The sequence below is a fragment of the Trichosurus vulpecula genome, chromosome 1 (assembly GCF_011100635.1).
Source record: "Trichosurus vulpecula isolate mTriVul1 chromosome 1, mTriVul1.pri, whole genome shotgun sequence".
Classification (NCBI taxonomy): Eukaryota; Metazoa; Chordata; class Mammalia; order Diprotodontia; family Phalangeridae; genus Trichosurus; species Trichosurus vulpecula.
In genome coordinates, this window is record NC_050573.1 from 363,729,163 (window position 1) to 363,755,223 (window position 26,061).

Consider the following 26,061-nt stretch of genomic DNA (forward strand, 5'->3'; position numbering starts at 1 on the left):
GTAAATGGGAAAAATACTTTACTACTAACTTCACAGGATTATTGGGAGGAAAGCAAATTATAGCCCTTAAAATGCTAGATAAACATGAGCTATTATTATTATTACTTAATTTTTATTTTGTTCTATTTCTTTCTGCATAAGAGAATGGCTCTCCTTAATTTATAAAATCTTCAAAGAATAGTAAAATGAGAGGAATGTTGAGGCTGACTTAGCTGGAGGAACAAGTCAATATACCAGCCAGACAATCAAACAACTAATCGAAGGGCCTCTGCACACCTTCCCAAGCTAGGGCCTGAGCCTTAGGCTGGCTTTTTTTTTTTTTTTGGTTTCTTTTTTTATGGATTAATAGGTCCCATGTGTCCCAGCTATTTATTTCTGTATTTGAAGCAATGAGGAGGCAAGGCAGCTGAGAAGACTGCAGATTGTCATAAAACAAAAATCTCTTATTTTCTGTGCTTATTTCTTTGAAACACATTTTGTTGTTTGCTTGTTTTTCAGTCTTGTCTGACTCCTCATGACCGCATTTGGGGTTTTTAATGGGCAAAGATACCAGAGTGGTCTGCCACTTCCTCCTCCAGCTCATTTTCCAGATGAGGAAACTGAGGCAAACAGGGTTGAGTGACTTGCCCAGAGTCACACAGCTAGTAAGTGTCTGAGGCCAGATTTGAACTCCGGAAGATGAGTCTTCCTGATTCCAGGTCTAGCAAGCTATCCATTGTATCACCTACCTTCCCTTTGAAACAGCCGGGCCAATTATACTTAAGACCACCAGAGGGTGTTAGACCAAGTCACAGTATTGGATGGTCTTCATAGTCCTAATACTTTAGCGAGTATGAAAATACCATGTTCTATAGATTAGGAGGTTGTTTAAGGATCTCAGCCCTTTTATTTACCCTTGCTTCCTATCAGGTTAACATACTCTAAAAGTAGCTGCTGGCCTTCTGAGCAGAGAGAAGTTGATGTCAAGCCCCTGACTAAATTTTAAGGAAGCAACTGTGGTTCTCACCTTAGCTGGGAGATAATCTAATCTTCTAGACATTACATTATAGAGAAACATTTCAAGGAGACGACGATGCAGGTGGTGGCAAGAAGGTGTGGTAGGGAAGTGCACTTACTATCTAGTTTCACATTCCACAACATATGGAAGCCATTCGTCATCAGGTAAAAATTCTTCAAATCCTCCGGCAGTACGCAGTCATTTTCCTGTAATCATAAAGCACCTGAACATTAGGATAGGCATTGGTAAAGAGAGTGGGGGAAGCGGAAAGGAAGAAAGTGGTTGTGCTTCAAACTAAAGATTACTTACCCAACTAGGAATGCTTACCACCTCTTACACCCTGAAACCAAATGCAAACTGTCAGATACCCCCAGAGGGGGGGAAAGATTTTAAACACTAGTAATAATTCACACTTATGTAGCATTTTTAAAATTTCAAAGCATTTTCTTCACAACCTTGTGAAATATAGTTAAAAATAATTATAGGATACATTTACAAAATACCTTACATGAAATGTATCATTTGCGTGTTATTTTGATTCTCATGATAACTCTCACTTTAGATTGGAGAAAATGGCCCAGAGAGGTTAAGTGAGTCGCCTAGGATCACATAACTTGTGGTATCCGAGGTGGGAGTTCAACCTGGGTATTCAGACTCCAAGGCCAACACTCCATCCACTACACCAACAACTGCCTCACAGTTCAAGCTGAAGATAAAACTCCAAACATAAGGAGTATATTCACTGTAACAAGTTTAGAGCTTCATCTGGGATCATCAGACTGCTGTCAGAAGGCCCTTAAATCCAAATTTTATTAATAGTGATTGAAGGAATCAGGGATGTTTAGCCCGAAGAAAAGAAGATTTAGGAGAGAACTATCTAAGTATTTGAAGGGTCATCCTAGAATACAGGGAAAGGGAATAAGCATTTATATAGGCTAGGCATTGTGTTAAGCACTGTTACAAATGCCTCATTTGACCCTCATAATACCCCTGCAAAGTAGGTGCTGCTATTATCCCCATCTTACAGTTGAGGAAATTGGGGCTTCAGGGGAAGGCTATAAGTCTGAAGGCCTGCATAGGTCCCCGTGGGACCTAGTAGACGGTAGGACAGTAAATGATTAGAGAAGAATATAATGTTCACTCAACAGCAGCGAGGGCTCATTTGGGATTAGATAACATTAAATAGTTTTGGACGCAGTCAGCGTAGTTTTATGATTTCCTTTAGTTTCATTCAGTACGACATAAACAGGAAGAAAGAAGGAAGATGAGAAGGAAGAGTAAAGCTGGTTCACTGAGGGCTGGCTTGCCCTGAGAGGTGGAAAAAATAGAAGCCATGAATAAAATGAAGATCAGGTTATGAGTCATAAAACCTACAGAAACACAGGAAAAGACTATGATCAAGTGAAGGAAAATCAAAGTTTGTGATCAAAGAAGTGGAACCCTTGTGGACGATGCTAAGATCAAAGGTTATACCCCTCTTTGTATGTAGCTCAAGTCAAGTAGAGGAGTAGATTGAGGAACTGTGAAGTGAGGGTGTTTAAATGAGCATGAATATGTTGAAGTCCTCTAGTAAGAGAACAGGATACGGGGAGGAAAGACCATGAGTCAGGCTCTGAACTCATTGAGAAAGGACGGAGAATATCTTGGGGGTCAATAGATAACAACCGCCAGGATCTAGGCCAGTGCTTCTTAAACTGTGGGTCACAACCCCATATGGGGTTGAGAAAAATTTGGCAACAATAAAAGGTTTCTGAACAAACAACAACAACAAAGAATTAATCAAAATTCAAATGCACAATGAATCCAAGGTGTTTTGGGCAGCACTTGCCCACCTTGCATCACACAACTTCACTGCAACCTTGGTTATGAACAGAAAGCACGTCCACTTTGCACTGTGCATGCCCTCAGGCCACGCAACAAAATGTGAAAAGCGGTTACAAGTGGAAAAAGTTTAGATATAGACTGGATGGTAAATTTGGATTGAATGAACTTCAAAGGTTTCTGAATAAAAGTGGTAGAGGGAGAATCTGGAAATGGCAAAAAGGACCTTGTCTCCCACTGCAACCAATTAGGCAGGAGATACGGAAGCATAGCCAGTACTTAATAGGATGGCAAAGAAAGCAGTGCCATCAGGAAGGAGTTATGTCCCAGTGAGGGTCAGAAGAGTGGAGAAAGAAAGAAGTTTTAAGGAGGAAGTTTGTTCATTGTGGAGCAGATATTCCCAAGGGCACAGTGGAAGTGATGAGGGCACAGTCTCTGGGAAACCCCTTGAATCTGGAATACAGTCTTTGGGAGCCTCCTTGAATTCTCCTTGAGTCTTCCAACTAGATCTGGCCTTCCCCTGGCCTCACATTGTCATTAGATCCAAATCTCTACCTAAACCTTGCCCTCTATTGTTACTATAAATATGCATGCCTTCAGTTACTTCCCAACCCTGATATTATCAATATCCATGCCTTCAGCTACTTCCCACCCTTAATCCCATTCTCTTGGTTCCTGGACTCTGACCTGATCTGATCCTCCTTAGACTCCTCCTCAGGACCCTCCCTAAAGCCCTCCTCTAGTCACCCCAGACCACCCCTCAATCCCTCCTACAATCTTTGTGTATATAATCTCCATCTTGCCTCCATGAAGGTGCTCAGATTCAATCTAGCTCAGCTTAGATTGAATCTGGCCCACTTGTGAAAACAGGTGTCACAAAGGGTGGGATTTCTTAAGACAACCCATTATGGTGAATCCCTAATAAACTTTGTCTTTTCCTTGGCTGAGAAGGCTTAAGTCGAATTCTTTCGGCAGGATCGGGCGTGTCGGTATTTTGGGGTCGTGAGCAACCCTAGAAACATATGGTTCCCCTACCATCATCACTTTTACTTAAACCTCTTCAGAAGGGGCAAAAGTTTTCTATATCATCACCTCATGGCCAATCCTTTTGCTTCTCGCAAAAGACCCACCATATTAGAAGAGAACTACTACCTATTCCAAAATGATAGCTCTTCTTGTGGTAAGAGATATATTTGGGGTAAAAGCTCAAACAGAATTGGCTAGAAAGATCAAAGAGATGAGATAAGAGGTATAACCAATTGAGAGGAAGCAGGAGACCCTAGTCCAAGGAAAATGGTGCAAAGTAGACAAGGTATTCCTAGCAAACTAAGCTACCAGAGAAGCGAGGAGTCACGTAGCAAGCTCTTCTTGACCCCATGTGGTTCACTTTCCAGAAGCTCCCTTGCCATTTGGCCAGTGGCCTATCACTGCTGCCGTCTCTGGTCTGAGGATGTGCTGGGGCCTGCTTAAACGTCTCATGTTTGGGTTTTTTCCCTCGTTAGTGACCGTACAGAAGAATGAAAGAGGAAATTTGGAATCATCATCATGGACTCTTCCAGCTCAACATTAAACAATATAGCACAGGGAAAGAGGACTAGCTTAAGAATCAAGACAAAGTTTCAAATCCTGCCTCAGACATGTACTATTTGCTTAATTTCTCCAGTGCCCTAGGCAACTCTTCAAGATCATAGATTGCTGGGGGCAGCTAGGTGGCACAGTGAGTACAGTACTGGCCCTGGAGTGAGGAGGACCTGAGTTCGAATCTGGCCTCAGACACTTGACACCCTGTGACCTTAGGCCTTCCCCCCTCCAAAAAAAAGATTATAAATTGCTAATCTGCTAAACACTTCGCAAAAATTCTGTCACTAATGATATCATAAGTCTGACCAAAAAACCAAAAACCATTAAAAAAAGTGGTATCAGCAAAAGGATGGAATTTCTATCTCCTTCCCTAGGTCCGTTGGGCATGGTAAAGAAAGCAAAAGAAATGCATCCATGACAAAGCTCTTCTGACAGCGACAATGGCTATTCCTCATGAAAAGTTTATCCAAGTCATTACGTCAACTACAAGCGGTGACTTGTGTGCAGATTTGTAGGGACGATGTGGGAAAAGCCCTGGGATTAATTAGGGTCCTTGTCTTAGCTCCTTCATTAATGTAACCTACGATAAAGAGCCCCAGGGTTTTTCATAGACCAGGTTCAGTCTTGGGGTCACACAGATCTCTTTGGCTTATGCCTCCATATAGGATTTTCCAAGGTAGCATCAAAATGTGAATTATTTGTCCCCCACCAATGCTTCATTGGGCATCATCAGAATAGAGACATCATGTCTAAGTTTCTAAATATGTAGGTAAGAGGATGCTCAGTTCATGGGCAAGCATTTTATTTTGTACCACAGAAAGAAGACAAAAAACAAAGACCAAGATCCTATAAACTATCAAGACAATGCTCTTTCCCTCTTCATTGAGGCCCACCTCCCCCCAGGGACATAACCAGTTCTCCAGACTCTCAACTGCACTCTGTGGATTGTATTTCTCAAGAAGGGAAATACACTTGAGGCTGGCCAATAGATGACCCTACATCCTCCTTCTCCCCTAGGGATCTATGCAATTCTCCAGAGACTCATAGCATTACCATAAGCACTGAAACTCAACTAGAAAGAAATATTTCACTTGGAGTTAAGGAATCAATACCTTACTTTCCTGTGAGTGCCCCTCCTATTTCCTGTAGGGACCTATACAATCTTAAGGATATATAGTATTTCCTGAAGGATCCAGGGCCCCCCAAGAGGGAAATTCTGCTTTTGGTGTCACTATAGAAGCGACCTTCCCTTGGGATCTGCACCATTCAAATACTCCTTGGGAGAAGTTGAGGGCAAAGTCCAGATTTATTTTTCCGAATTTCAACTTTGTCTTTTGCCACTTGTCAACTCATAGCCCCATGGTTGTTGGTCTTCTTTCCAGAAGGCTGAATCCAACAACCCCCATCAGACCAACAGAAGGGTGAGTATTGCTCCATCACTGTTTCCGCCTCTCAGGCCATGTGATTTCTTCTTCTCCTGGAAGGCTCGCTCTGCTCCTCCTCTGAGGATTTTTGAGATGTTCTGCTACTGCCTCTCTGTAGCTATTATTTCTGAGGCTTCAAGGACTCTTAGGAAAGAGCTGCTTGGATCAGCAAATTCTCCCTTCCCAGGGACCCAGACATGTTCTCTGGTCTCTATGCTTGCTCAGCTCTTTCTCTATCAGGTCCTCTGAAGATTCTTCTTGCTCTTTCTGTTGGCTGGAACTCAAGGGTGATTACTCAGATCTAGAATGCTCAGACTCAATTGATCATTTTTCAGTGAGGTATAAATGGCTCGCCAGGTTATAACAGCTAGCATTTATAGAACTAAGGTTGCAAAGTGCTTAAACTGTATCATTTGGTCCCAAAAGCAAGCCCAAGGAGTAAATGCCAATTCCTACTCTTAACAAGGTGATATGACCAAAGTCTCAAGTGAGGTGTTAATGGGGGATATTCTCACATATCAATGGCATATAACCAAAGGCTTTATTCTTTAACTTCATCAATCCTGACCCGAACCTCTCAGGATTATGTATATTTTGCCCGGAAGCGGGTGTGGGGGGGTCAATTTCCTTAAGCATAAAATAAGAGTGTTAAATGACTTCCAAGACAACATCTAATTTTAAAATATTAGGGGTTTCTGACCCTGTTGGACATTAAAGGGAGATGGAAAGACAGGGGCAAACTGGTGAGGAAAGATACAAAAGACATAATACACAGATCCCCTAATCTTTGGGAGTTTACTCTCTAAGGCCATAGACCCAGCAAAAACTATGGAGTAGAGGAAGAGAATTCTGTTCTATTTTGATAATCATACAACTTAAGGAATACAAATGTAAAGATGATCTATTGAAGATATAATGAATGACATGTAACCAGAGGATGCTGTAGGCATCAGCCAACCTTGGCAATTCCACTTTGGCTCTGCCCTCTGTATGAGTGATTTTTCTTTGATCTTGGGTTGTAGGCTGGTGTCTCCTTTAATACAACCACTTACTTCATTTGTTCCCACCTATTAGCAGCTCCCTTCAATTCCATCTCTTGCATGTGGCTCACTAAACACCTCTACTAATATAATTATTTTGTGAAACTGAATAGGAGATAAGCTGATGCATGGGAAGATTTCACCTGGCCCTGCCATCAGACATTTACCACCAAAGGCACTAAATTAGTGACTATTAGGCAATAAAAAAGAGGAAAGTACTGGTAAATTCAAGGATTGGAATACATTTTTGGATAATAAAGCAAAGCATGTTGAATCTGGCAGCAAGAGGACCTATGTCTGACATTTTTCTAGCAAGTCCCTCAATGTGGATACTAATGCCTTACAATGTTTTTACAAGACTTAGTTGAGCTAAAAGGAGTAAATCTCCGTACATCTTATAATACTACATAAATACCAGCTATGATGCTACTTATGGTGAAGTTAGACATTTTCTAGAGACATTGATCATCTTCAAGAATTTCACATGTGGAAACTAATATGGTCTCTTGCTGTAATTGTATTACTTGGTCCAGCAATACTTAGATGCATCATTAGACTGATACATGAAGCTGTAGCATGTGCAGAAGCCACACCCCCATAAAATTGTCTAAGTAAAAGGGCTAAACCAGGTCGAGGGTAACCAACAGGCCTCAAACTGTCAGTGAGTTAGGAAGATGTCTACCCCAAGCACGTAAAGATGTTCCTCTAGTGGAATGAGTGGATGAGAACAATTTGTTCCAACAGCCATGAATGCAGCTGAAGCAGACAGCTAGGGCTTGGTCACACATCAAAGACAGCACTGTCACATCCTGGGGCCATCTCCAGTCATCTCGACTTTTTTCTTGCCATTGAACTTCAATGACTCTGATGACTGTGTAACTCTGCCTCACTTAAATCCAATTTACATGCAAGTCAAAACATCACCTTGTGATGTCACTGGTCTTCTTCAAAAGTGAAGGATGAATGAACAACACTTTAAAATACCTCTAGAATTGTCATTATTTTGTGAAAACGTTTTATCAAAGTGGCAATGAACATAGACATGGTACTACTGGAACAACAGCAGAATATGTAAAAAGCTGAGACGTTCATTCCATCCTCACACCAATCCCCTAAGCAGGAAAGCATCTCATACCTTTCAGCTTCTAGCTGTTATCAAGGTCTGGGTCCTAGCATAGGAATCAGTATCTGTTCATAAATATCCTGGATCCTAATAAATAAAACTGGATACATGCAATTAACTCATGGCTAGTTTAGACACCACCATCAAAACTTAGGGTGCCTCTCCGGTTTGCAGCTGCATAGGCAAACAGATGCAAATCAGCTCTGAGTGTTCAGGTATTGCCACTTCTCAGGATCTGAAACTACGCTGGGCATCAGTCTATTCCTGAAAACTTCTCAGCACTCTTTCCATGCAGCACAGCCTGATGTAAGCGTGGAACCTGCAACAGCAGGAGGGACTGGCATGGCCCTGGTGAACATTAAGTTCCCCAAGCTCTTTCCCTTTCTCCTTCCAAACTCATGTCACTTCTCTCTGTCTCCGCTCCCTTTAGGTGCTATGAATGTCCAGAAGTAAATCAGTGAAATGAAACTATGCTAATGTCAACATACTAGCAGAGAGGCTAGAATGCTGATACAAAGAAATGAATAAATCATTTTCATTTCTGTAACTTAATAAAAATAAAATGTTTTAAGATTGTTTTTTGTCTTTTGTTATCCTCACCCTCAGAAGTTTCAAAGATACGTTCAATCTAGAAGACTCTACCAGGTCCTTGCACTAACCTATTTGTTTTCCTTCCTACTTACAAGGTTATTTGGATCTTAAGATTTGCTCTGGGGTTCCGATAAATATATTACACAAAGTACATGGACAGTACATGGAAGTAATAAGTTCTTCTCGCCAATCAAAATGAGCGTTCAAATTAAATAGCCTGCTCCAATGAAACTGGTAGTAGTAAAAATCTTGGCCATTACTAACCACCTTTTAGTTCTTGGCTGCCGGATTAGCAGGGGCCACAGTGCTGCCCACAATACAACAAAAGGTTTGAAGTACATGCTGCATTATTTTGGTCAATACTTCCCCCTAGTGGTTATAATAGGAAAAGTCCTATCTATGCTTTTCAAAAAAATGATCCTATTCCGTTGATCCAACACAGAGGCAATGTGGTACCCCAGTCCTTATGCTTTCATTTTCTTCAGAAGAATACATAATATGGTATGTGCTTGTTACAAAGCTGTCAAAGGAAATGTCAACTATTAGTTTCTGCTCTATCCATGGTAAGTCCAAAACCAACCAAACAAAAAAAAACTTCATAGGGTGAAAGAAATAGGATAAAAGGAAGCATACATTCTATTTTCACAATAGCTTCATGCGGCGAAAGACATCTACTGCCTTCTGAAAGTCTTAGTTTCATGAACCTATGTAACCTACCATCCTCTCTCCTTTTTAAAGAGAGACACCATGGAGTAAGGAGAGGAATGTGCAAAAGAGAAACAGGGTCAGCCTGTTCAAGAGGAGTAGAGATAAAGCAAATATAGTGTTGAAGTAGTGGGTCACTAGAATTTCTTAAGCGGTACTGTCCATAATGAGAATGTTATTCCATTGGTAATGTGCCTACTACCTGACAAAGAATAAATACCAAGACAACTTGTAAAATGGAAAGCTTCAGCCATCTTTTAAATTAGAATTCACAAGTCTCCCCATACAATCATTCTAATTGGGGGAGGTGGGGCAGGGCAGGGCAGGCCACAAAATCACTTTGGTATTTAGAAGTGTTGTTGGAGAGAGATACTCTTGCTTGAGTATTAGGGCAAGAGCCAGAAGATGTGTTTGTGGTTAAGAAGCTGTGTGACCTTGGGAAAGTCATCCAACATTTATGAACTTCAGTTCTTAAATACACCTTCTCCCAGGATTCTCTAGCCCAGAGATGTTTAAAGTGGTTTATAGCAGGTACAAGTGCTATATAGGTTATAAAAATTCTGAACAAATTTGCCTCATGGGCTTAGATTGAGGGGAGGTGAAATCCTGGCTCAGTTGTGCCATTCAGTCTCTGTGTCTTAGTTTTACTATCAAAAACTGAACTTCAAATTCTCTCATCCTGGGGGGTTGGGAAGTCCAGCTAATCAAGAACCACTATAAAATGTCACCAAAGTGCTTAATAAAAATAAAGCTCTCCTGTTCAAGGACGCTGGGAGAATGAATAAGTGGATACTTTCACAGACTTGGGAAGATAAAGAGCTTGGAGCAGATATTAGACATTACTAACTATTGCCATTACAAATGGAAAGGCAGTAGGCAGGGAGCCCATGAATCATATAATTGTACAAAATACAGCAGATTGAAACTGTTTTCTGGAGAATAAAATGAGGGGAAATATATTAAAGCTGAAAGAGAAACTGGTCACCTTCTCCTCCAACTTTTGAGCACCTCATCAATCACCTAACCATTGCATATTTCAAATTTTAACCCCTTCAGCTCCTCCCAATACTCCTGATGATGTATCATCTTGTTTTTCCTTCTCTTTTCACCAAAGGTGGTAATCCCAGGGGCTTTCATTTGGCCACAGGGGAGTTCTTTCTCTGAAGAATATATGTGGGCTCTTTCTGCACCCAGGTTGTTCGCCATGGTGTGGCCTCTGTGCCTCAGTGTGACCTTGCCCTAACAAGAGAATTGATTCCCTCTCTATCATGCCTACCAAATTCTTTCTTGGCACAAAGTTACTTGTTAAAACTGCATTCTACTACTAGAATGTCAGTAAGAAGCTGAGGACATCTATCAGGTATAGTGGTAAGTAATGAATAAATCGCAGAATGTTAGAGCCAGAAGAGACCTTAAAGATTATCTAGTTCGGACCCACGATTGCAGAAGTTAAATTCTGAAAGAGAGTGCTGAGGCCATCTAGTTATCCTGACTGAGAATCCCTTTAATAACATCTACAATAACTAATATCTTCTGCCTTGAAGGCCTCCACTGAGAAGCAGCACTAACCCCCAGCAGCACATTCTACTCTTGCATAACTCTCATTGTTCAGGAGTTTTTCCTTATATCACACTGAAATCTGATTCTGCAATTTTTACCTGCTTCCCCTAGTAAAGCTTTTCGGGGCCACCAGAATAAGTCTAATCACTTGTACACATGACAGTCCTTCAAATACTTGAGGTCGGCTATGATTCTCCCTTTAAGACTTCTTTTCTTCTTCAGCCTAAACATCCTCCTTTTCTTCAACTAGTCCTTGCTCTATGAATTCTCCAATCCTTTGAACACCCTTTGGATATCCCCATTTTGTCTTTATTTCCTAAAATTGGCTGAAAACTTAGCATAGTACTAGAGATATGGCCTGCTCAGGGCAGAGCATAGCAGAATTATTACTTCTCTTCTGGACATCAAGCCTGTCTTAGTTCAGCCCAGGATGGTATAAAGGGTTTTTTTTCCTATTGTTTTATTTTTAGTTTTCAACATTCACTTCCCCTAAGTTTTAAATTTTCTCCCCAAGATGGCCTTTAATTCAATATAGGCTTTACATATACATTCTTATTAAACATATTTTCACATAAGTCATATTGTATAGAAGAATTATAACGAATGGGAGAAATCATGAGAAAGAAAAATGAACAAACAAAAAAACATTCCTGTCACTGCTAAAAACTTTGCTCTGTATTCAGACTCCATAGTTCTTTTTCTGGATGTGGATGGCATTTTCAATCATGAGTCCTTTGGAATTGCTGAAAAGGGCTAAAAAGTCAGTCACTGCAAATGTGGCTGTTACTGTGTTCTGCTCACTTCACTCAGCATCAGTTCATATAAGTCTTTCTAGGTTTTTCCAAAGTCCTCCTGTTTATCATTTCTTACAGCACAGTAGTATTCCTTTATATTCATATACCACAATTTGTTCAGCTATTCCCCAATTGATGGGCATCCCCTCGATTTCCAATTCTTGTCCACCACAAAAAGAGCTGCTGTAAATATTTTTGTACATGTGGGTCCTTTCCCCATTTTTATGATCTCTTTTGGATATAGCCCTAGAAGCACTATTGCTGGGTCAAAGGGCATGGCATAAAGGTTTTTTGGTGACCATTTCACACTGTTGATTCAAATTGGTCTTATAGTCAGTCCACCAAATCCCTCAGATCTTTTTCATTGGAACTATTGTTAAATCATGTCTTCTCTGTCTTTGAAGTTTGTCTGTCTCTGTTTGTCTGTCTTCTCTGTCTCTGTTTATGAAGTTGAATTTTGGAACTCAAGTGCAGACTTTTCATTGACCAATATTACATTTCTTATTTGATTCAGCCCATTATCCTAACCTATTGAGACCTTTATAGATACTGGCTCTGAGTGCTGAACGTAGAGTCAGGAAGACATGGGTTCAAATCCTACTTCAGACACTTAATAGCTATGCAATCCTGAACAAGTCATTCAATCTCTCCATACCTCAGTCACCTCATTGGACTCAGTGGCTGCTAAGGTCCCTTCCAGCTCTAAATGTATGATCCCTCCAAGCTTTGTATTATCTGCAAAGCTGATAAATATAACATTTATGCCTCCATTTCCTGTCACTGTTAAAATTGCGGAGCAAAGGGCAAAACCCTGGGAAACTTTACTTAGAGACTTTCTTCCCAGCTGATATCAGCCAGTTAGTCACTCAATCAGTTCCAAATCCACCTAATTTAAAGGATACCTCCACCTGGATTTTCAAAGGCATTTCAAATTCAGTATGTCCAAAAGGAAACCCTTCCTTCTCTATTCTTCCTCTCCCTTCATCCCTTGAATCTCACTGCTTCTCTAAATTTCCTTATTTCTTATTTCCTTACCATCCTTCCAGTCATCAAGGTTTGTAACTATGAGGTTATCCTTGACTCTTCTTGTCCCTTCATCCCCCCAGTTCCAATTGCTTGCCAAATATTTTGAATTTTCCATACACATGTTGCATGTCCATTGTCCATCAGCAGCTCTGATTGGCTTCCGATCCACAGAACATCAAAGATTCCTCCTTCTCCTTTGCTTCCTTTTGTGTATTGTCTTCCCCCATTAGATTTTAAGCTCCTTGAGGGCAGGTACTGTCTTTTTCTTATTGGAATCCCCAATGCTTGTCTGGCACAAAGTAGGCACTTAATAGTTTTTTAAGACTGAACTGAAAAATATTCTCCTCTTGTTCCTCAAATAGCTACCACACTTGTTCAGGCCCTTATCACTTCTTTCTTCCTAACTGGCTTTTAGTCTTTCCCTTCTCCAATTCATCCTCCATGCAAATGCAAAATAATCTTCCTAAAGCATAAGTCTGCCCTTGTCATTCCACTTCCATTGGCTCCCTATTGTTTCTAGGATAAAGTACAAAATTGTTGTATGTCATTTGTGGGCACAGTCTGGTTTTCATTTTGAACTTGCAAATACAGTGCTCTGAACATAGTAGACACTTAATAAATGCCTGTTTCATTACACTGGCTAATGAAATCCTTTACTTAAATCTAAGTATATACTATCTACAGCATTCTCTTGATCTAGCAGCCTAGTTATCCTGTGAAAAAAGGAAATGAGGTTAGCCTGGCATAAGCTGTTCTTGAAGCTACCTTGTCCTTGAATGATCAGTTTCCCTTTCTAATTGATAGCGAGTCAAACCCTTATTGTGTTCTAGGATCTTCCAGGAACAAAAGTTAAGTTTGCTGTTTATACAGTTTGTAGACTTTGGCCTCTTCACTTTTTGGAAAATTGGGACACTTGCCCTTCTCCAATCCTGCAGTGTCTCTCCTTTTCTCCAAGATCATTCAAAGGTCACTGACTTTGATCCAAAGATTATTCTCCATTTCCTTCAGTAAACTAGGCTGCATTTTATCCAAGCAAACTGGCATGAACCAAGAGTAGATAACTTGTCTGCTGAACCCAAACCCAAACCACGGTGGTCTGCTAAAGTGAGAAGGTAAAGAAATGCCACGCTCCAGTCAGCTCCTGTCCTTTGGCTATAAGCTATCTTGCTGACCTTCAAAAAGGCGAGATTGGCCTTGGCCATTTGGCCACTGGCCAAAAACACTGGGTATGAAACAGTTTTGTGGCACAATGGATAGAGCACTGGGCCTGGAGTTAGGAAGACCTGAGTTCAAATCCTGCCTCAGATATTTATTAGCTATGTGACCCTGGTTAAGTCAGTTAACCTATGGTTGCCTCAGTTTCCTCACCTGTAAAATGGGGATAGTGATAGATCAAAGAGATCAATAATGTGGGGATCAAAGGAGACAATAATTGCAAAGCTCTTAGCATAGTGTCTGGCACAAAGTAAGTGCTCTGCTATTGGTGGTGGTTGTTATTATAACTTCACACAATTACTAACATCTCAGATCCAGAATATTTTCCTAAGACTTTTAAAATAAAGGGCTCTCTAGATCAGATTGCTTGCTGTCTTGGGGAGGGGAGAGAGGGAGAAAAAAATTTGGAATTCAAAATCTTATAAAAGTGAATGTTGAAAACTATCTTTACATGTAACTGGAAAACATAAAATACTATTTAGTGGGAAAAAAAATAAAGGACTCTACTTTAAACTCCAAATCCATCAATGCATCTTATTATTCTTGATGTAAGTACCTACTCCTAAGAAACTTCCCTTAATTCAAAAACTCTGAGATAGTAATTCACTAAGTGTCTGCGTTAGTAGTTCAGTGACTACCTTAGTAAAAAATCTCTCTCTCTGTTAATGCTTAACTCTTAATTCTCAGGAACCCTTGCTGTTATTTATCTGGCTTTGTAACCTTAAGTGTTCCAACCTATAGGTGAGAAATGCTAAACCAAATGAAGGTCCATTGTCCTGTTGTTGTTGTTCTGGTGTGTCCTACTCTTTGTGACCACACTTAGGGTTTTCTTGGCAAAGATACTGGAATCGTTTGCCATTTCCTTCTCTAGCTCATTTTACAGAGGAGGAAACTGAGGATAACAGGATTAAGTGGCTTGCCCAGGGTCACACTGCTAGTAAGTGTCTGAGGCCAGATTTGAACTCAGGAAGAGGAGTCGTCTTGACTCTAAGCCCTGAGTTCTATCCACTTGTACCCAACCGTACTAGAAAAATAATCAGTGAGGTCAAAGTCTAGATAGTAGCTGAGGAGTGATTATTCCCAATCTATAAAGCACTGTAATGTAGATGGATCAAGAGAATAAATAAAATGGGGAGAATAAATAAAATTTCTGCTTTAAAGAACAGAGGATATCAAAGGGGTATCTAGTACATGGCAGGAATGTAGAATGTTCCTCAGGAAACAATTCACAAAAATGAAGAAGGCGTACCTCCCCATCTTGCTGCCTAGAACTGTCAGCTTGTGTTTCTCAGTCATGCATACCCCTCCATTACTGGGAACAAAATTCAAGATTTCCATTTCACAAAGGAGATCCCATACCAGTTCTTAAAGCATTGCTTCTGGGCAACCATGGATCCTGAATGATACCTTAAAAGGAACACAATAAGTGCATCAGACTGTATTTCCAGTCTAATTATATCTCCTAAAATGTCTGAAGTCCTGGGACCATTAGTAGGGGGAAACTGTACCCCAACAGGCCAATTTAAAGTCCCCAATGCCTGCCTACAAGAGTCTATGGAAGACATAGGAACTCTGTATCTGTACTTGAAAAGGAAGTACTCCTTCCCTTCATCTTGGGGAGAGGTGGGTGCTGCAACAATTCGGCTAGCAGCTGCTGTGAGGGTGAAAAACCAGCACAAACCCAACACCAAGAACACGGCAAACCCAGGTTCTTTTGATCTGCTTTACTAAGGAAAACAACGTTAAGGGGTTAACAATCTTACTTTAACCCAACATACAAATATCATTCACTCAACTCGGGGGAAAATCCAGCACACGAATCAACAGACAGATTTCTGTCTGACAAAATCTCAATATACAGTTACCAGAGAAGCATCAACATCAAAGCTGGGGAGCTAATAACAACGGTTGGCCTAGAGTCACGCACCACTCCTACTGCAGCTCAGAGCTCCAAAAGAGAAAGCCAACCTCTGTGTTTATATATCTTGTGCAGGGTCAAAGGTAAGTCACCCACATGACCTAAAATTGTCACAAAAATGTGACTTAAACCCATGTCACAAACATGTCACTCAAACTCATGTAAACTAGGCTTTCCCTTGAGGCAAGGAGGTCATCAAAGACTCCAAATTTAATCAAGGAAACAAAGGCCAAACTCTTCAAGGGCACTTGGCTGAATAAGTGCTAAGAGCCCATCTTGATTCCCAATGCACTCCACCCCTTCCAGGTCCATGGCATAACAAAAATCTAAATTAAATGGCCATGGATCCTGGAACAAATAGAAGCATTACACATTGTGATCCACTCAAGCAGGAAACTAAAACATATCATTCAGTGCCATTCCCAAATACTTGTTTACAATTTAAATGTCCACCCCTAGGTCAAAGCAAGTTAATCTCTTTAGCTAATAAAGAGTGTCCAAATAAAGTACTTCTTGAGGGTGGGTCTTTCTCCCCACACTGCCTTGCAAGTTTCCTCCCAATACCCTCAGGCAAGGGCATGCTTTAATTAGCAATGTCCCAATGAGAACAAAAAACATCCAAATAAAGTTCTCTTGGGGATGTCTCCTTCTCCCCACACTGCAGTTTCAGTCTTCCTCTTGGTACCCAAAGTCCCAACTCAAAGAAAAGTCCAAACAAAGTTCTGTTCAGGGTCTGTCCTTTCCATGCTGTTCCAATTGCTGCTTCCAAGTCCTAAGGGGTGGCTGGGCAATAAAGCCAACAGGGTGGGGTCCCTCTGGGTCCAAGGCACTTCCCCCACCCCATCATAAACCAATCCGCCCTTCCCTCCTGGTTCCCAAGCAGTCCCAGTGGAAGGAGCCAAAAAGACACACTCAGTGCCTTGCTGCAAAGTTTCCATCTTGCCCCAAGGCTGAACTCCAAGCTCCTGGGTTCCTGGTCCTTCAACTCTGGCTGGCCGCACCTAGCTTCTGCCGGAATCCAGATGTAGGTGGTTCCCCACCTTTGTGCTCACCTCACAAAGTCAGCTGGAAGGCAGCTCACAGCTCTCACCTTTCCAAAATCCTCATGCAGGCAATCTTCTGCTCTGTCTGGGTTAATATGTCGGCAACCACCATCAGCTTTTTCTCTCTCCTTACCAGCTGCTCCCACCAAATCTGCACGAAGGCCATTCTCTGCTTTTTCTCTCAAGTCTGTAGGAAGGCAGTTCTCTGCTCCTGTTTCAAAACTCTGCATACAATACGATCTCAAAACATTCACCCTTTCATCACAGTCCTCTGGAGCCAGGCTTATCAGCTCAGGCCCTTCCAACCCTCCCCCATGCCTGGGCTTTTTCTCCCACAGCCTTTGCTCTGCCTTGTCTCTTCCAGAGTGCTAGTACTGTGGGGAGAGGGAAGGAGGGATTATCTCCCAGATTATCTCCCACTTCCACCTGCGTGTTTTCCTTCAGGTCTTTGTTGCTCCTGGGGCTCCATAGAACCATAGGTACCCCAAGCACAAAGAGCAATCCAAAACCTGGGAAACATTCAACCACCCCACTACCCCAAAATGCCATACTTTCCTTTTAAAATGCAGATCCTGCCCACGACTACAAAATCTCACGAGAGGGGAAGAAAGTGATTAAGATAAATCTTTTAGGGAATATGTCCAGCAAGTGGGAGATGAAGGAGTTGGGAGAGATGGCTGAGGCTACTTCGAACTATGGCTGCTTCCATGAAAGTGAACTTGCAGGAAAGAGAGAATGACGAAAGAAGGTACAGACAGAAGCTGAATCCCCATCTGCTGTAAGCTATACAACACCTTGTTTCCTACTTTCTTTTCCTTTTTCCTTTCAACCAAGCTGTTTATTTTCATTACTAGTCAAGTGTTGTCAAAAAGAAGCAGGATTCTTTAAGCTATCCTTCTCCTTGTGTGGGCGTGTTTCTGAGGAGAAGAAAGGAAGCCAAATGAGGAAAAGATTGTGGTTGTTCTGGAATACACAAGAGGGAAAGAAGTTATTTCTTGGTCAAATTGCTCAGATATCCAGCTGGGTGCTGGAGGTGAACCAAAGATTTTACTGATAATTTAATTCTCAAAAAAAAAAAAAAAAGCCTTGTGAATCCTGTCCTCCTGGATTCCCCAGGACAAAAAGAATGAGCTAAGTAGTGGGATATCAAAGGATGGAAGGCTTGGTAAGTAAGACTAGAAGTCACTTTCCTCAGGAGCAGTGGCCTCAGTGATCTCTTTATTCTGCCCAGGTAGGTTTTAAAAAACCCCTTGGGAGGGTGGACACTAGAAGGAAAGTCATGACTACGGGGTCTCCTAAAGGCTTTGGGAAAGAAGAGCTCTGCCCACACAAGTGAGGGATCAGTGAGAGGGAATAGTTTTCCTGCTAGACCAAACTCTACTCCTTAGCCACTAGCAGACATTGATAATTGGGAGAAACCTCCATGGCTCCTTTTACCAAAGAGTAGCAGGAGCAAGGGGGTTGCAGAGTTAAAGGGGAATTGTGTTATACTGGTGGATGCCCAGGCAGGATGCTTTAAAAAAAATATTAATTTTTAGCTTTATTCTAAACTTGAAGCATCAAAAAGAATGGATATTGGCATATACATAGTAGAGTAGAGAAAGAGGATTGTACATAAAACTGCAGGTCTCTATTATATAAAACTCGTTTTTCTTTTTCAGGTATATAAGATCAACCCCTGTAGCTTTCAAAAGTTCATGAGTATCAAAAAATGTTTATGGAAGCTGATGAGTCAACTCATGTCTACTTATATTAGCATGACAAGAAGGATTTTTGACCTTTTTCATGTTCTGGACCCCTTTGGCAGTCTGGTGAAGCCTGTGGACCCTTCTCAGAATGTTTTCGAATGCATTAAATATATAATATTACAAAGAGAGTCAATTATATTGAAGTACATCACCAAATAAAAACAACAACAAAAAAAACCAAGTTCATGAACTCCAGATTAAGAACCCCTGTGTTATAAAGACTCATTAAGGGTTGGGTTTTGTTTTGTTTTCCTTAAGGGCTAGTCTCTAAACTGGCAGCACTTTTTTTTCCCAATGCAAGTTCTATTACCCATCAGGCAAGTTTATTCAAGTTTACTCTACTGGGTATTGAATTGAGTTATAATTGTGTTAAGGTGACATTTTGAGAAAGTTACATAATTTGTAAAATGATAGTGTTAAATGGTCACTGTATATCACATACTTATGTGCTTATGAAACTAATATGGCTGCTATGGTATTGGAGAACTCATGTTCCGTTGTGTTACTAGATCCTCATTAGGGATTAATGATTTGGTGGATTCTCATTGAATATAACAAATATGATAGAGATTTTGTACCATGCCGGAGATACTTTGGGAGGATAGAAAGGACAAAGAAAAGCATATAGGAAAGAGGCAGTGGCTATGCTATGTGAGTTGTATTACAATTATAATAAAAACCTTTGTTTGTATAGTGCTTTAAGATTTGCAAAACACGTTACATATTTTAACTCATTTGACCCTTGTAACAACCCAGTGAGGCAGGTGCTATTATTATCCTCATTTTACAGATGAGGAAACTGAGGCAGGCAGAGGTTACATGTCTTGCCCAGGATCACATAACTAATAAGTATCCAAGGCAGGATTTGAATTTAGGTCTATCTGACTCCAAGTACTGCACTCTATTCATTACATCACTTAGCTCCCTCTAATCTTGGACTGTGGCGTATTCTCAAAGGGATAACTTGTGAGATTGGGTATATGGAAAATGTCAAATGCCAATGTTATGGTACTTGAATGTTTGCAGAGGCTTGACAAATAATTTGGTGGCATGGAGAGTACGATTTGTAAAGTTCCTTGATACCCTCCAATAGGAGAGGGAAAAGGCCGGCGGGCCTAGGTCAGAGAGAGGTACCATCTGTGGAGAGTATGAACCATACTACACTGTCCCAAGTGATAAGAGGACTGAGAGATGATGTACTCTGGGTACAACTAGTAATGTGCATATGCCAAAACAGTCTTTCAGTTATTACAGGTGGTTCATGATTTACCTCTGGCACACACCTGTTGTATCAGGTATGTGAGCCTGTCAATGTCCTCAGCAACTAAGACTGAAAGTTGCAGAGAAGATGCTGATCTACTTTGGTAGACTGGAGGGTGGGAGTTCCCTACAGCACTGACATCACAATTCCAGTACCTATCCCCTATCCACAGTTAGTTAAGGATCTCATGATAACAAGACCAAAAGTCGGCAGAAGAGACAAAAAATTGGGCCTGTATTGCTTCAAGGCATCTCATTTGATTAAAAGGCCAAAAGTGAGAATAACTCAGATCAATCAGATCTCACAGAAAGTCAGGTTAGCCCTACTGAAAAACTAGAAGACAGATAGGTACTGAGATTCTTCCTGACCAAAAAAGAGGACCAAAGGTTAGGGTAGCCCAATTTGGGAATAGTACATTGTGCCAAAAGAAGCCAAGCTATACTTTGCTTAAAAATATGGACTAAATGGGTAGATGTATGCTAAACATACTTGAGGAAATTTCTCATTAGCTGTCAAAAGATGAATTCCAATTAAACTGACATTGGAAAATGAAGACCCTAGAAAAATCCCTATCCCACCTCCAGCTTCTTTACACCTGGACTCATAGGAGCCTGTGCAGCAGTGATACCGAGGACTAAAGATGCACTGTCTTGCTATATTACGCAGTAGATCCCAAGTGACAATTATATTCTAATCATTTTAAGAAAGTTACCTGTATAGTCAACTTGCAGATATCTCTAGTCTGTTAGGGAGCAAGTCCTCTGGGTACTGGTTGAAAATGATTGCTTAAATTTTGGTTATGTTATAGTGGGTATAGCATTAAGGAAGTTGTGGGTATACAGTAAATGTACACTCTGGTCCTGCTATGTCAAAATTTAGCAAAGTCTCTGGAGTTTCACCATTCATGGGACCAACCTTGGTCTATTTGAAGGACAGGCAGTACATGACCAGCAACAAGCTGAGGCTTGGGACCTAAAAACCCTGATAATTCCTACCTATTCTGCAGAAACTTACAGTGAGAAAGAAAATGACTGGCAGAGACCATCAGAGAAGCAGTAACCTTTCCAACTAAGAAGGGAATACAGACAAGTTTAACTTTGGTGACTCCAGTGCCTGAGGAACAGAAGGATCATCTGAAGAAGAAAGTCATAGTGAAAGTCAGAGTGTTCTTATTGCATGAATGAATGAATGTGACATGAAGTGCCCACATGCCAGTTCAACTCCTGACCATTCTGAGAGCAATTTTGGAAAACTGATTATAAAGGGAGGACCTCAGAAACCTGAAGGAACTGCTAGGTAAAGGCATTGTTATCAAATCTCATAGTTCCTGTGCCTTACCACAGTGTAGTATGGAAGAAGATTGGAAAGATTTGAATGTGTGGATGCAAAAATACTCGTGGCTTCCTGTAGCCTGTAGGTTAAAATACAAAATTTGCAACCCAGCATTTAAAGAGAGCATTTAAAGCTCTCTGTAGTACATTGGCACAATGTACTACATGTAGTCCATCTTTCCAGTTTTATTTCATATTATTAAGAGGTACTTTTGATATAAGAATACATCACATAATTATAAGGTATCCACAGCATAATGGATAGAGAGCCAACCTCAGTCAAGAAGATCTAAGGTCAAGTTCTACCTCTGGCAGTATGATCCTGGGCAAATTGCAACCTCTCAATACCCCCCAGGCAATTCTCTATGCCTATAAATTTCAGAGTAGATGTGGATGTGTCTTCATATAGGGAGTTCCTTATACAATTGAAATCACAAGTCTGGCTCAAAACAACAATAACACTCTAGTCAAATTCTTGTACTAGCTATTCTCATATGTGACATCCTACCCCCTTTTACTGTGCTTTTGAATAGGTGGTACCCATGACTGGAAGGTATTCTTTCTTCAGTTTTGCCTTTTAGAATCCCTAGCTTCTTTAATTTTTTTTAGGAGGGGGGAAGGCAGAGCAATTGGGGTTAAGTGACTTGCCCAAGGTCATACAGCTAGTAAGTGTGTCAAGTGTCTGAGGCCTGATTTGAACTGAGGTCCTCCTGACTCCAAGGCTGGTGCTCTACTCACTGCAACACCTAGCTGCCCCCCTAGCTTCTTTCAAATCACGTTAGTTATTGCTTCCTACACAGGTCTTTTATGTATCCACAGTTGTTAGTACTCTCATAAAATCACCTTTTTGTAACTTTCCAATCTTCCTACTTTGTTTCCCTCTATGTATAACACCATATAGACATACTAGCCTTCTTCCCATTCCTTAGACAGGATCTCCCATTTCCCATCACCATGCTTTTGATCTAGCTGTTCCCTGTGCCTGGAATGTGTTCTTTCTCAACCTCCAACTTTTTAGAATGTCTGATTTCCTTTAAGATGCATCTCAAGTCCCACTTCCTTCAGGAGGCCTTTCCTGGTCCTTCCAAATTCTGGTGCCATTCCCTTTTAAGGTTACCTTCCCTCTATTCTGTGTTTATCTTATACATTCTGATTTATATATGCTGTCTCCTCCATGAAAATACAAGTTCTTTGAGGCCAGGGACTTTTTTTTTCTTTGTATCTATAGTACTTAGCACAGTAAGTGCTTAAAAATGCTTTTCTTAAGAAAGTATTTTTGTAATTACTTATCTACGTGCATGCTATATCTTTACAGTAGAATTTAAATTCCTTGAGGACTGGCAAGATTCTTTCATTTATATTTGTGTCTCCAGTACCTACACACATGGTGACTCATATACAATTGGCACTTAATGGCTGTTGAATTGAACACCATGCCAAGAATCCTAGATGCCTAAGACTGTCTGGTGGGAAACCAGAATTTTTCAGATTTGGACCTGTGAAGCTGATGCTGTCAGATTCCCATGGCTGAAGAAGATAAGGAAAAGATGGCCTTTATCTGTCTACTGAAATTTCGGTAATTTGAGGACATGCCCCATGGGATTTCTGGGAATCGTGCCATTTTTTTAGTTCTGTGTGAAAAAATCATTAGTGACATAAGTTACTTGGAGGTTGATGTATCTGGATGACCACATCATATTTGGGAAGATATCATAAAAGCATTAAAAATGACTATTAAAGGTATTAGATTGGCAAGAGATTCTAGTCTAAAACTATCAATTAAAAAGTACCCATCGTGTAAAGCCTCTGTCAAGTACACAGGTAGATCAAATGAAGAATGCGTGCCAACACTAAGAAAATAGAAAGTCATCACCAGGCCACATTTAAAGCATTATAATCAAGAACTGACACATTTTCTAGGATGAGACAGTTACTCTCAAAAATTTGTAAAGAACTCTGCCATCATTGACAAGCTTTACAATGATTTCACTCATATGTATATGACTGAGAAGAACCAAAAGGGCAAAAACGGACGAGTTGGCCTAAGCCTTCTGGAAACACTGAGATTTTTGGCATAGAAAAGGTGAGTAGGTCTGTAAGAATTTGATTAACTGCCTCACACGTGTGCCAGGGTTAGGCTAGTTTTGTTTTGTTTGTTTGTTTTTTTATAGATCCAAGCCCTCTATATTATACATTGATGCCAGCCCAGAGGGCTTCAGAAGCAATTTTATAACACAAGAGTGATGGCCCCCAGAAGCCAATTACATTTGCAAAGGCTTTGATCGTAAGGCTTTGATATCCTATCCACCAATTTTAGTTCTTGGCTTTGAAGTGAACTGTCACTGATAAATTCTAAGATTATGTACTGGGAGACCAATTCCAAGAGCATACAAACAACACTTCATTGATTTATATTCTGATGAGTGCTAAGCTGGATACCACCAGAAAGGATAAATAGTATAGGCCAACTCTGAGTTCAGTCAGAGAAGACTAATATGGAAGCACATGCCCTATCCCATTGGCCTGATACATAGAAACCTCATGGATTGCCATAGAAGAGGTGAAGATAATCTATGATAAAGAGGGCCAGGTCAATAACACAAGAAAGCAGAGCTGTGATTCTAGGATTTCCCCAGGCGAATGTGCTATCAAGGGAGTGAATACACATTTAACCAGTTGTCTTTGCCTCCATTGCCCTTGGATGATTTGTGGCAAGTGTATCTGTAGGTTAGATGGCTAAGAAAACTGATACGGACCAAGAAATAGGAGTATGACCCTCAGGGGATCAGGTTTAGCTCCTCAGAAGGTATGTTGCTGTTGAGAGAACAGCAGCAGTTGTATATAGTGGAATACTCACTGTACCAGATCATAAGTGATCAAACATGAGGTATAGTGGAATTGCTTCTTACCCAGGGGTTAGGTTCTCAGGTCAGGCCATAAAATAAAAATTGCATATAGTTAAAATTACTGTCTCTCTTGCAACTTTTGAATTGCCCATAAAATGCAGTATATAACTCTTATCCATAATTTTGAAATAAGGAATAGCTTTAAAGTCTGGGTTAATTGCAGTGGGGGATGAAGAGGGTTAGAAATGAACCCTGGCTAGACAAGGTGCTGCTGTCCCCCTGCCTGGTGCCTTTACTTTTCTCTACCATATGCTTCCCCCTCTCCCCACTGAGAAAGGGGCAGGGTCTGGTGGTGGTGGTTGTAGTTGGTAATGAGAAGGAAGGGAACTTGGAAGCAGATTCAAATCTCCCATCTCATATGCACTACTCCAGGGCATACACTCACTGAGTGTAATGTTGAGAGTCTATGGCAGGGCTGTCCAAAATGGGGCTGGCCCTGCCTATAGTGTGATTTAAGCCGCTGGCCTACAATCATAGAAATTTACATAAATGCTTTAGTAAACAAAGCCAAGCTACCCCAGAGCTGTCGCTAAAATGGCAAATCAAAACATATTGTCTATTGTTTCAATAAAAACCTAAGGTTGGACAGCCCTGGTCTATTGGTCTCAGAGTTAGGAAGGAAAGAAATAAACATTTATTATGCCTCTATTATGTATCAGGTAATGTGCTAAGTGCTGTCCATATGCTTACTCATTTGATCCTCAGAACAACCCAGTGAGGTAGGTGCTATTATTATCCCGATTTTACATTTGAGGAAACTGAGGCAGACAAAGATTAAGTGATTGCCTAGGGTCACACAGCTAATAAGTGTTAAAGGCCACATTTTAACTCAAGCCTTCCTGACTCCGGAGTTCTATGTACTAAGCCGTCAGCTGCCAGGAAGAACCAGAGTCCAGCCCAGCCTCTGACACATATTGGTTCTGTCACTTTAGGTAACTCACTTAGCCTCTCAGTGCCTCAGGCAACTCCCTGGATTAAAAGAGGTAGTTCCTCATTAGGCATCTCCTATATCTATGAAATCATAGGTCTGATAAAAAAAAAAATCTTAGTTTTGTCTCTCTCTCTTTACAACAAAGCAGATCTTGACCTACAGCTATATAGGCATAAAACCATTCCACGAGGCGGACACTTGGGTGCAGTTAGAACTCTGGAACTGACACAGAAGAGATTCTATTGGCCCCATATAGTAGCAAATGCACATGTAAAAAGCATGAGACTTGAGCCTAGTCTAGTCAAAGGAAAAGGGCTAATGATAGTTCATGGGACAGCGTAGCATCAGCACTTTAAAGCTGGTGTACATAGATTTTTTATATCTGTGATGGTATAGGAAAATCATTGGTAATAACCTAATGGTGACAGAACATCTTCCTTGATATGTAGGTTGGGTACATGGTTATCTACCAAGGAATCAGGTGTCTAGAGTAGCCAAGGGATTATGGAAGAAATACTGATGTTTAGCTTTCATGCCAGGATCTCTACAAAGATGATGCATCACAAACAATCGCTACCCCTGGAGGCATAGTTGGACTCTGTGACCACCAGGAGGCCAGGAAGTGGAGTAGTCTGGAGAGTCATGGGCAGAGCCCATTTTGAAGTAAACACGGCTAACATGAGTATTTCCTCAAAATGGAGGGCCTTGCCACTTGCAGGAGATCATAGGGGTGGAGGCATGGCCAGTATGAGGTCACTGGGACAGAGGCAGAGAAGATTAAGTGTGAGGAATCATGGGTTGTGCTGGGTTTGAAGTATGCATGACTGTCATGGATCCTTCCTCAAATGGAAGCTCCAGGGAAGAATTCAGGACGTGGAGTGATCTGTATATCTGGTCTAGGCAGATGGCTCAGTGGATAGAGGGCTGGGCCTGGAGTCAGGAAGACCTGAGTTCAAATCTGGCCTCAGATGCTTTCTAGCTGTGTGACCCTGGGCAAGTCCCTTAACCCTGTTTGCCTCAGTTTCCTCATCTGCATGATGAGCTAG

At 41.0% G+C, this 26,061-nt stretch overlaps 1 protein-coding gene across 2 annotated transcripts in view; it reads right to left on the minus strand.

Annotated features, from left to right (window-relative positions):
• Positions 1–26,061, minus strand: part of TPGS2 (tubulin polyglutamylase complex subunit 2) — a 58,010-nt gene that overhangs the window by 21,116 nt on the left and 10,833 nt on the right. For both annotated transcript variants that reach the window (XM_036755474.1, XM_036755478.1), the window contains exon 3: positions 1,116–1,203. In XM_036755474.1, the coding sequence (XP_036611369.1) occupies positions 1,116–1,203 (88 nt within the window). The remainder of the gene's footprint in view (positions 1–1,115; positions 1,204–26,061) is intronic.